Source organism: Hydra vulgaris, chromosome 12 (assembly GCF_038396675.1).
Source record: "Hydra vulgaris chromosome 12, alternate assembly HydraT2T_AEP".
Classification (NCBI taxonomy): Eukaryota; Metazoa; Cnidaria; class Hydrozoa; order Anthoathecata; family Hydridae; genus Hydra; species Hydra vulgaris.
In genome coordinates, this window is record NC_088931.1 from 35,391,708 (window position 1) to 35,403,850 (window position 12,143).

At 28.4% G+C, this 12,143-nt stretch overlaps 1 protein-coding gene across 1 annotated transcript in view; it reads left to right on the forward strand.

The window, feature by feature from the left end:
* The window catches only part of LOC100209315 (coiled-coil domain-containing protein 146), a 56,176-nt gene that overhangs the window by 31,411 nt on the left and 12,622 nt on the right, over nt 1-12,143 (forward strand). The window contains exons 10-11 of the mRNA XM_065813077.1: nt 5,874-6,133; nt 10,441-10,605. Of these exons, the coding sequence (XP_065669149.1) occupies nt 5,874-6,133; nt 10,441-10,605 (425 nt within the window). The remainder of the gene's footprint in view (nt 1-5,873; nt 6,134-10,440; nt 10,606-12,143) is intronic.

Genomic DNA, 12,143 nt, shown 5'->3' on the forward strand with positions numbered 1-12,143 from the left:
TTTGAATTGTTGTAGGGTAATTCCATGTCAATTGAGCCAGACCATGTCACCATACATCTCAGATTTTGCTGAATTTTATACAGTTGAGAGTACTTAGTAAAACAAGAAATTCTTGAAAATTTTAGCCTCTAGCTCCAAGAGGATCCTGAAATATGATCATTTTACTTTCAACTGATCTTGGCCAGGCCCCTCTTGTCCTCTCAGAACTGAGACCTTTGTTTAAAGGTTCCAAGTCACATAGCTTAAAAAATATTTGATATTTTGATTTAAAAATTTGTACCTGACTATTTTCAAGGATGAAGAATTCAATGAAATAATCAAAAATATAAAAAATTATTTTTAAGTACCTGTAATTATCAATTTAAATCAATTTAGGCAATTTTTTATATACCTGATTTTGATGCTCAAGAAACCCACGTGGCCATGATGATATTAAAAAAAAATATTTTACACATTATTCTAAATTTTATGATCTTTCAGAAAACATAAGAATTTTGATCTGCAAGTATATGGATTTCCATATATGGATAAGGGGGCACAGGCCCCACTTTTTTGTAGCGGAATCTTGCAATACATTTTCCACTACCTTTCAGACTAGCTAGAGCTATGAGAATTTCTGTATTTTTTTAGTGTCAATAAACGAGAGAAAGAATTAAAAAAGAGCCCAAGAAACTAGGGGAGGGGGCTGGGGGCATGTGCCCCACTTTTTTGAGCAGAATCTTGAGATAGATTTTTCACTATCTTTCAGATAAGCTGCAGCTCTGAAACTTTCAGCATTTGTGTAGCCCTGATGAACATGTGTTAAAATTGTTTCAGGTCAGACGACCAGATGGTCCATGGGGCTGGGGCACCTGGGACCATCCCCACTTTTTTTCTCAAAAAATTTTTTTTTTTTTTAAAACACATAAATGTGTCTTAAATTTAAGATAACTTTGAAAATATTGTATTCAAAAATTGTTATTGCTTTATACTTGTTCTGTTTTACTTCATTATTTACAAAATAAAATACAAAAAAAAGAAAGTCAAGATAATGTTAAGATTAGCTTAGATGCATCGACGGTCAAAGTATAAAAATGTCCATTTGTTGTTACAGGTGCATCAATTATACAAGTTATGTTGGTAGTTTTCACCCAACACTCATCTACTCTAGATGGCCAGAAAAGTTTATTAAAAGGACCGTGTGGGTGCATGAGCGTTACCATAACATCTTGCTCTATATTATCAGTTTCATTGATCATACCAATACAATCAAACGCATCATATTTACACATAATGAATTCACCCAATTTCAAGGCATCAATGTTATTTTGCTGATCATTTTAAGAACTTTGAATTCCAGAAAGAAAAAAAATGCCTGTTATATGAACATCTTCACTTGTTCGTTTAAAGCTAATAGTATCTATAGATTCTGGTTTAAATTGATGATAGCTCCTAGTTCCAGGAATTGTTTTACTTAGCTCAAAACGTGTTTTCAAAGTGGTGCGCAATTCTGTCAGTCTTTCTTTTTCAATCTTAAAAAAAAATAATCCCTTTAATATTGTTAGTACAGTAGTCAAACATTTTGTTACAATTCAATATCTGGTCATTTATGGGCCTTTGTAGACTTGCATTTGTAGTTAATCGTTTTACAGTGCCACCAATACCATCACATAGTGACTTACCATGGCTTGTAGCAAAAAATGTCCACTCTGCATCAATGTCAAAATCATTTTTATGGAGACATATATTGTAAAGGTTTTTGTGATTTTTATACTGTGCAGCACAACCATCAGAAAAATAAAGAATCTTTGAAGTTTTAGGATGATATTCTTTTAAATAGTTAACTATTTGTGTTTGAACTTCATACACAAAACCAGTGTCATGCTCATTATCTTTTGACATGAAGCAAAACGATTTTTCTTCAAGTTGGTCATTTTCGTTTAATAAATAGAGGGCAACGGGGTGCAATGTGCATTGACTTTTGCACCAATGGTAACTTTGGATTTCATCTTGAATCACAAAAGTAAAGTTTTCTGCAAAGTCACCTAAGACAATACAGCAGTCTTTTGCTAAATTTTCCTTTTGTTGCTTTAGATATCTTGCTTGACATTTTGCAATGTAGGAATGAGCTGTTAACTTGTTTATTGCCTTTGATAACATCAATTTGTATTCTTCCATTGTTGTTGTCTGATAGATCAATGTTGTTCTGTCTGTTTTCTGCCACTGATTGAATGACACCTCCTCGTCATTGTCAATTAGTTGTGCATCCAGAAACTTCTTTAAAGAAACTATACTTGGACAGTTCGGACATCGATGAACCATACACTCATTACTTGTAACATCACAAACAACTTTTGTCATAAGATCTTTGTAAGTACATTTTATTTGTATAGCATTGGTCTAGAGTATTGCATTTTTGTGGAGGGTACATACACAAACAGAATGAGTGCCTGATGCTCCAACAGTTATACACCATTTTGGTCTTAAACTGCAAAACTTAGAAAATCCAATAACTTCTTGAGGATATTTAGTTTTAAAAGAAACATAAAGTTCTTTAAGATTACATAAAATAAAGCGCTTTTGCATGTGTTGTTTTCTACCTACTGTTTTCTCTGGCATCTTCTCTATAGCAATCAAATTTCTTTAAATCAATCTTTCTACAATAACTTAGTTTATGACAAGTATCATTTAACTTTTTTCCAAAATCACATGAATCCATTCTTACTGTAACACTAAAAACAATTTGAGATTAATTTAAAAATGAGAAACCAATAGTAATTAATTTAATGAAAGCAACTTAAGCAATCACCATGGTAATACAAAACTAAACAGTGATTGATTTCTTTTATCTTACTTTGACAAAAAAAAAGTTTCCTTTTCATAAAGTTTAATTATACTCAATTTGTTAATGTTAAAAATGTTAATGATGACTTTAATAGGTAACAGATTTCTTCTATACTAGTGTAATGACAGGATGTTTTTTGTTTCTGTTAACAACTTGCTGTTACCATTTTAGAATTAGCAAAATATATTTTTCTTTTTTAATTCAAATTTTAAATTATACAAAATAAAATTCTGTTAAAATCATTACTTTAGACTGTTTTTAATCTTATACATGCAAATCAAAGTTCTTATAAACATTAAGCTTCTTAAAACATTTTTAAAAGATTATTGAACATAGAATGATCAAAACCAAATGGAACAAATATAAATCACAAAAATTTGGGAAGCAATGTTATCAATGTTTCCCAAATTTTTGGGAAACATTGATAACATTGTTAAACATATGAAATGTTTAACGTTGTTAAAAATGAAAATCTAAAAAAAAATTTGAAGACAATAGTTTTAAAGTTATCTTAAATAAGTTTTAAAGAAAAAAAAAATTTTTTTTGAGAAAAAAAGTGGGGCATGGTCCCAGGTGCCCCAGCCCCATGGACTATCTGGTCATCTGACCTGAAATAATTTTAACGCATGTTCATCAGGACTACACAAATGCTGAAAGTTTCAGAGCTGCAGCTTGTCTGGAAGATAGTGAAAAATTCATCTCAAGATTCTGCTCAAAAAAGTGGGGCACATGCCCCCAGCCCCCTCCCCTAGTTTCTTGGGCTCTTTTTTAATTCTTTCTCTCGTTTATTGACACTAAAAAAATACAGAAATTTTCATAGCTCTAGCTAGTCTGAAAGGTAGTGGAAAATGTATTGCAAGATTCCGCTACAAAAAAGTGGGGCCTGTGCCCCCTTATCCATATATGGAAATCCATATACTTGCAGATCAAAATTCTTATGTTTTCTGAAAGATCATAAAATTTAGAATAATGTGTAAAATATTTTTTTTTAATATTATTATGGCCACGTGGGTTTCTTGAGCATCAAAATCAGGTATATAAAAAATTGCCTAAATTGATTTAAATTGATAATTACAGGTACTTAAAAATAATTTTTTATATTTTTGATTATTTCATTGAATTCTTCATCCTTGAAAATAGTCAAGTACAAATTTTTAAATCAAAATATCAAATATTTTTTAAGCTATGTGACTTGGAACCTTTAAACAAAGGTCTCAGTTCTGAGAGGACAAGAGGGGCCTGGCCAAGATCAGTTGAAAGTAAAATGATCATATTTCAGGATCCTCTTGGAGCTAGAGGCTAAAATTTTCAAGAATTTCTTGTTTTACTAAGTACTCTCAACTGTATAAAATTCAGCAAAATCTGAGATGTATGGTGATATGGCCTGGCTCAATTGACATGGAATTACTCTGTACTATCATATAAAATTAACCATATACATGTATATTATATAAACTGTATAAAATTATTTTGATTGTATAAATTTTTAAAACTTGTATGATCAATATCAATACCACAAAGTTTTTTATGATGTTCCAGATATATTTAATTGTTTACTTACATTACCAGCAAATAACTGTTCAAATTAAGATGTCACAATTTGTTTTTCAGTTTTTAAAAAATTTTACAGTTTGGAAATGAGTTTATTGACTTCAAACTTTAATGTATAACTTTCATATTTAAATATCTCAAATAAGAAAGTTACACATTAAAGTATTTTTTACAACTGCTATATTCTATATAGGCAAATTTCACCATATAGATAAATTTCAAACTACAACAATGACTTCTATGAATTTTAATATTCATAGGTTCATTGTAAGAAAAAATTTATAAGTGCATTGTAAGAAAAAATTCATGGGTGCATTGTAAGAAAGCAACTAATCATTTCTTTTTTTTTTTTCTATTTTAATATATTTTTTTAATAGTTTTTTGTTTTTTTTACATACATCCGCTGATATAGACAAAGGCACTACAGGGTGTACATACATTGACAAATCATAAAGCCATTAGTGCAGTGGGTTTGCATGCATTAATTAAGAGTTTTGGTTTGGGCAAAAATTCTTTTAGTTAAAAGAAGAAAAAATGTTGATTTAATTCTCATTTCGCTTTTAAAGCTGTAAGATTTAAAGCTGCATTATATTGAAAACATTTTTGAAGACTACCATTTGAAGACACACTCTTGCATGGTAGTCTTCAAAAATTTTCATATTATGTGACACATACACACTGTGTATATGTGTATATATATTAGGGTGCAGTGAATTTTAGTTTTTTTTACAATTCATTTAGCCTGGGTGTGCAAAAGTTGTCTATTCATTTCAGAAATACTCTGGAAAAATATCAATGCTCTAGGAAATTATCTTGAGGTGCCCCAAGACCTTTAAAATTTTAATGGGTCCCTAATACTATATATAAAAAAAAGTTTTTCAAAAGTATGTTATGTTGGGTCTCAAAAGAAGCAAAATTTTATAAAAATTTCAAAAATTAAAATTTTTTTTATAAAAAAACAATTATTTAAAATTGTTTTTATATAAAATATTTATTATTTTTGAAATTTTTATAAAATTTTGCTTCTTTTGAGACCCAACATGACATACTTTAGAAAAACTTTTTTTTATATAATATTAGGGACCCATTAAAATTTTAAAGGTCTTGGGACACCTCAAGATAATTTCCAAGAGCATTGATATTTTATAGAGTATTTCTGAAATGAATAGACAACTTTTGCACACCCAGGCTAAATGAATTGTCAAAAAAACTAAAATTCATTGCACCCTAATATATATATATATATATATATATATATATATATATATATATATATATATATATATATATATATATATATATATATATATATATATATATATATATATATATACATACATACATACATATATATATAAATGTATATATGTTTATATATATATAAATACATTCATATATACATACATACATATATACATACATACATACATACATACATACATACATACATACATACATACATACATACATACATACATACAACTTATTTTACTTTTAGAAAACATTGACAACTTTAGAAAAACAGAAGTTTGAAATAATTAATCAGACAGAAAGTTTATATTTGATGGAGTTAACTCAGCTTCGTAGTGACATAGCTGATTTGACAAGACTTGCACAGATAAAAGTAGACAGTAGAGAGCAGAAAATAAGAGATTATCAAAAAGCTGAACTCAGACATAACAAGATGAAAAAAGAGCTTAGATTAAAGGAACTTTCTGTTCATGATCATGCTAAAATGTACTCTGATGTTCATAGAAGGTAATATTTGAAAAATGATAAACTTTTTAACAGTTTCAAGCTTTGAAAAAGTCTCTTTAAAGCATGAAACCGTTAAAAAATTTATAAGATAAATGTATACCTAGTAATGAAAATAAATATATAAAAGTATATGATGTTTTGCATAGCTCTTAGTTTTTCATCAGGTTATAGTTATTAAGTCTAGTTTGTATAATTCATAATATTTTAAATAGTTTTTTTTTTTTTTTCTAGTAATTTTTACAACTTCATGTAGTTCCTAGAGTTTTGTAGTTCACGGTATCTTGTATAGTTTATATTTTGTATTTTATTATTGTGTTGAGATGTATTTTACTATTCTGTGTCAAGTTTTTTGTAGTTTATAAAGTTTCTGAAATTTTCAAAGTCCTCATGGTTTTCAGTAACTTCTAATATTTTGCCTAGTTTTGTATAGCTCTTCATATTTCATGAAGTTCTTTATAACTTTTGTTGCATTTATTATAATGAATTAATTGTGATATTTTTAAATAATTGTGCAATTTTATAAGTTGTGCAATTCGTGGTTTTTGTGAACGCTTAAGCTGTCATTATTATATTATTTTAAGTAATGGCTTTTACCCAAAATTGTGATCATACAAATTAAATTTAAAAATTAAAGTTATAAATTAAATTAAAAAATATTTAACAGATAATGAAAAAAAGATAAATGATTTTGTTATCTAATTTTTAAAATCAATACAATTAATTATATTGATTTATATAATTTATATTTATAAACTAATTGTATTGATTTATAAATTAATTGTGTTGATTTTTAAAATCAATACAATTAATTGTTTTAGAAAATACTTTTGATAATTTCATATTTTTTATTAATCCATAATTGTAAGCTTCCTATTGTCTAATTTATTTTCTATCTAACCATGGGATTTTTATTATTGCCTTTTATTTTTTAAACTTATTTTGACAGTTCCATGTCACTTTTATATTTATGAATATTGAAAGACTTAAGGTGGTTGGCATGTCTCAGTTTGAAGAGTGGTCACTTATACCAATGTATGATTTTTCGATTGAATTATTATTAGGGTTACTTGATGTGGTAACTCTAATAATAATTCAATCAAAAAGTTTTCAAATCACCAAGTTTCTTAACGCTAATTTTCTTTAACTTTTATTGTGATGTTACTTTTTATTGTTAGATGGTACTTTTTGGTTAAGCAAAGTCTGTATGGTTATTATCCAGGTTTAAACAATAGGCTTAATTTTATCTAGTATAACCACTCCAACCAACCAATCATGTAATTACTAGCAAATTTTTCTAAACCTTTTAGAAGGAAAATGTCTTCAAAAATGTATAGTATACACCTGTAACATAAAATACTCACCACAGTATTGTGGATTCAATTATATTGGATATATATGCACTATATAAAGATGAATAGTAGAAGATAGTCCACCTTATAGAGGTAGAGGATTTAGCACGAGTGCTGCCTTTAATCAATATCCCTATATTATACCAGAGTTGTTGCAATAATGAACAGCTGTATATAGCTGTTTTCTTTTTAAATAAAATTTAGTGAGCCCCAAGATGTTACATATGAGATCACAATCAAGATGAATGTGATCTCATATGTTAGCTATTTGTTCTAATTGATCATAAATTTGATCAATATCATTATCATATGATGGTGATATATAATCATATATAAATTTAAAATACATAATCATATACTATGATCAGCATCATCATCAAATTATATGATAAGTTCAGCATCTGATGTAAAATAGTCATAACACTTTTACAATGCATTATACCATGAAAACTAATGACAAGATTTTTTTTGTAACTTTAATAACCACTTGCAAAATGATATGGATAAGGTGTTTGGGGGAAATATGTGCAAGTGCAAGTGCTTTTAAAGGAGATGACTGATTACTATTACTTTACCAATTTCCTTTTATAGATTTACTCAATTTTTCCCTTCACTATATCTTCCTCTCATCTTCCTCTCATGTAACTACTTAACAAGTTTTTATAGAATTTTTAATTTGCTAACTATCTGTGAGCTTTTAAATAAAACACCACACTCTTTTACATTTTTTTCTTTTTTTTTTTCTTTTTTTGATAATTAAGATTGACCAGCAAATATAAATAAATAATTGCCACAAAATTTATAAATGGTTCATTTAACATTAGAACAACCTTTTTTTTCATATATCTTTAGTTTATGGATTACCTAGTGTTGAAAAACAATCCATCAGAAAGTATTTATAAATTATGTTTTTCCTTATATTAATTTTTGTGAATTTGTGTTTTAAAAAACACACTTTTTTTATATGTATGTCTAGTTTCAAGTTTTTCATATGTATGTCTAGTTTCACGTTTCAATAGTTTCAAAATTTTTTATAATATTTTACTATATTTCCATAATATTTGTAATAAATATATTATAAACTTTAACAATAGTTGCAAAAATGTTATCTACATACTGTAAAGTATTTACACTTGATTTATGTAGATTTTGTTTTTGGTATCCAAGGAATGAGTTAGCAAAAATAGATATTCAAGACCAGCTCATAAAAACTGTTAAAGCATCAAGTTGCTCATAAAAGATTTACTTAAAAACAATGGCTTAAAAAGCATTATATTTACGAAAAAGTGCTATATTACAACAACAAAAAAAGTTGTATATATATCCAGTAATATAATTTTATATATATCAAGTGCTTGAGGGGGTTAGGCCCCCTAACCCCCTCAAGCACTTGATATATATAAAATTTACACTTAAAGCACAGTAGACATTTAAATATAATAACAATAAAAAATGCAATAACAATATTTAAAAAATATTATAGTAGTATATATAATTTTGATAATAATAATAATTTTTATAATAATAATACAGTCGACTCTCGATATCTCGAATACTTGATATCTCGAACTTTTGAGTATCTCGAACTTTTTTAGCGGTCCCATGGACATAACGTACTAGTTTAGGCTAAAATCCTCTCGATATCTCGAACCTTATTATCTCGAACTTTTTGGTATCTCGAACAATATTTTCGGTCCACAGGGCGATTTTCTCTCGTTATCTCGAACTTTTCAACATTTTTTTTTTCAAAAATGTTTTAATAAAATTTAATTTTTTTAAATTCCAATTTTCAAAAAAAAAAAAATTTAAATTCGATTTTTAAATTCGATTTTTTAAAAAAATCGAATTTTTGAAAAGTTTTCCTTTGATATATAATTTATTCTTTTTGTCAAACGCAGCAACATGCCGCTCATTAAACGAAAACTCACGAACAAATCTATAATAGAAAAATGCAAGGCATTAAAAGACCTAGAGACTGGGATGTCTAACAAAGAGGTTGCCAAAAAGTATGGAGTCCCAAAGAACACATTATCAACCTGGATTAAAAATAAAACCAAGTTATTAACCTCACTGGAAAAAAATGGCACAAAATCTAAACGGAAGAAACTTCGTAGTGGTAATTTCAAAAATGTAGACAAGGCCATATACACGTGGTTCGTTGCAAAAAGAAGTCAACAAGTACCAATTGATGAATTGATTTGAGCAAAACAAACAAGAGTATTGAAGAAGCTGATGATGATCATTCTTTTAAATTTTTGACAGAAGAACTTAACCGTTTGCGAGAGTTAGATCCTCGTGCCGTCCAAGAAGATCTCTCAGCGGAATCTTACATTGGTTTAGATTGCAATGTAGTAACCACCGGTTCACTTGCTACTGATGCTGAAATCATTGCTCAGATTTTAGACCCTAATTTTGAAAACGAGGATAATGAAGTTGAAGATAGCGTTGACGAAGCTATTGACGTCGAAGCCCCGCCACGCCCATCTGATATTCAATTAGAAATTGCTTTTGAAACAATTCAAAATGCTTCGCTATGCAGCTCAAAATACGGAAATGAAATACAATCCCTAGCACTAAAACTTGAGGATTTAATGAAGATGGAAAAGGTGGATAATTTAAAGCAATATCAGATAACAGATTTTTTCCAAAAGTTGTAGTTTTTGTTGTTAATGATTTTTGTCAGAAAAATAACTTGTTTTAATGAAAGTCGGGCAATTTTATTTATTTTCAACCCTTTTCTTGATATCTCGAACTCTCGATATCTCGAACTTTTTTTCCGATCCCCTTAGTGTTCGAGATATCGAGAGTCGACTGTAATATAATTGTAAAAGTATTAGTCAAATAATAACAAAAAGTTAAAATAACAATTAAAAAAATGAATTTAAAAAAGTGAGTTGTCTTTTTGATTGAAGCGGCTCTCTATTTTTTATATTTTTTTATTTTTATTTATTTATTCAGGCTTGGAGACTTTTCTAAATTGTATAATATTATTAAAAATGAAAGAAACAAGTTTGTCAACCTGTTCCAAACAAGTACTCAATGCGCTGCAGAATTGCAAGAGAGGGCAAAAGTTTTGCAAAATGAAGTTGAAATACTCAGAAATTCTGCTGTTGAAAAAGAGAGGTTCTTTTTTATATTTTAATTTTAAAGTTTTTTTGCATTTGTTGTTTTTGTTGCATTTTTAATCTTTCATCAAGTTAATCTAAAACATTTTGCAATTTATTTTGATTTTTAAAATTATTTTAATACCCAGCATTTTCTTTGAACAGTAAAAGTAACTATTTGGCATTGTCTTTTGTTATTTGGAGTTTAATATACTTATAAACTTAAGAAACACTAAGTTGAAGCTTATCAGTAAACTCTCTTGAATTAATAAGCTTTACAATTTTTTATTAAGTTGATATAAAATTGTTGTGAAAAGTAATACAAGTTGTTAAAAAATACTCTAACATGTTCATTATTTTTACTACAGTCTTTTGCATTTTTCTTTTAATCATTTTTTTTTAATCATTTTTTTTTAATTGGAAAGACAGCTTAAATTTTTCTGATTTTTTTTGTTTCAGAAGTTTTAATTGCCATCTAATTTTTAAAACTTTGGAGAACATTCTGATCTCTCCAACTATAGTAAGATCAGTCTCTATTATTAGCAAGTTTTTTTGAGAACCAATAAATTTCTAATATTTGATGTTATGTCTTATAACTTTGATTGATCTTCTTGCTCTACGGTCGACTTGCTAATTGCTCTTATTGAAAGATTCTATTGCATTGCATTAGATGGGAGTGGGGAGGCAAAGGCCATTGGTCTTAACATATCTAAAGCTTTTGATAAAGTTGGGCATGCTGGTCTTCTTCATAAGTTGCTTCATATGGTGTATCTGGGAGTATTTTTGAGGTTAATAAATGATTTCTTTTTAACCGCAGTATTAAAGTCATTCTCCAAGGCTCTGTTTCCTTTCCGGAAACTTCTAGGATACCTCAAGATTCTATCCTTGGTCCTGTATTGTTTCTTTTTTACATTAATGATCTTCCTGACATCTATAGTGACTCTATTTGCTGATAATTCAGCTTTCTACTCCCGTCTTGACAAAAAGTCTTCTATTTGATCTCTTAGAATAGGCAGCCAGTTATGAATCTGATCTCATTTCTGCAACAGCCTGGGGCTTGCAATTGTTTGTGAATTTTAACAGCAAAAAACTATTGCAATACTGTGGACATTCCTGTATTAATGAGTGGCCACTGATTTTTTTTACATCTTCTTGAATTATCATTTACTACTGACCTCTCATTGAAGTCATATATACAATCAGATGCAAAATTGGCATCTGCTAAGGTTACTTCACTTTATTGTGGTTGGCATTATCTTACTCCTGATTTGATTCTCTACCTCCACAAATCTCTTACTAGTCCCAGAATGAAATACTGTTGTCATATAAGCTAGTTTTTCTAATGATGCTTTTTCTCTACCAGTCAATCCTGAGCTTCTCACCCATTGTTGTAAAGGTTGCCTCTCTTTTTCTTTTCTACAAATACTATCATGGTTGCTACTCAAAAGGAACTTTCATCTCTAGTTCCACCAACCAAAACTCAATCTCACTTGGCTCATTATTCTGCAAAGTTGCAAGTTTTTAAGTTTTCTGTTTCCTTGCTCTTTATCTCTATTC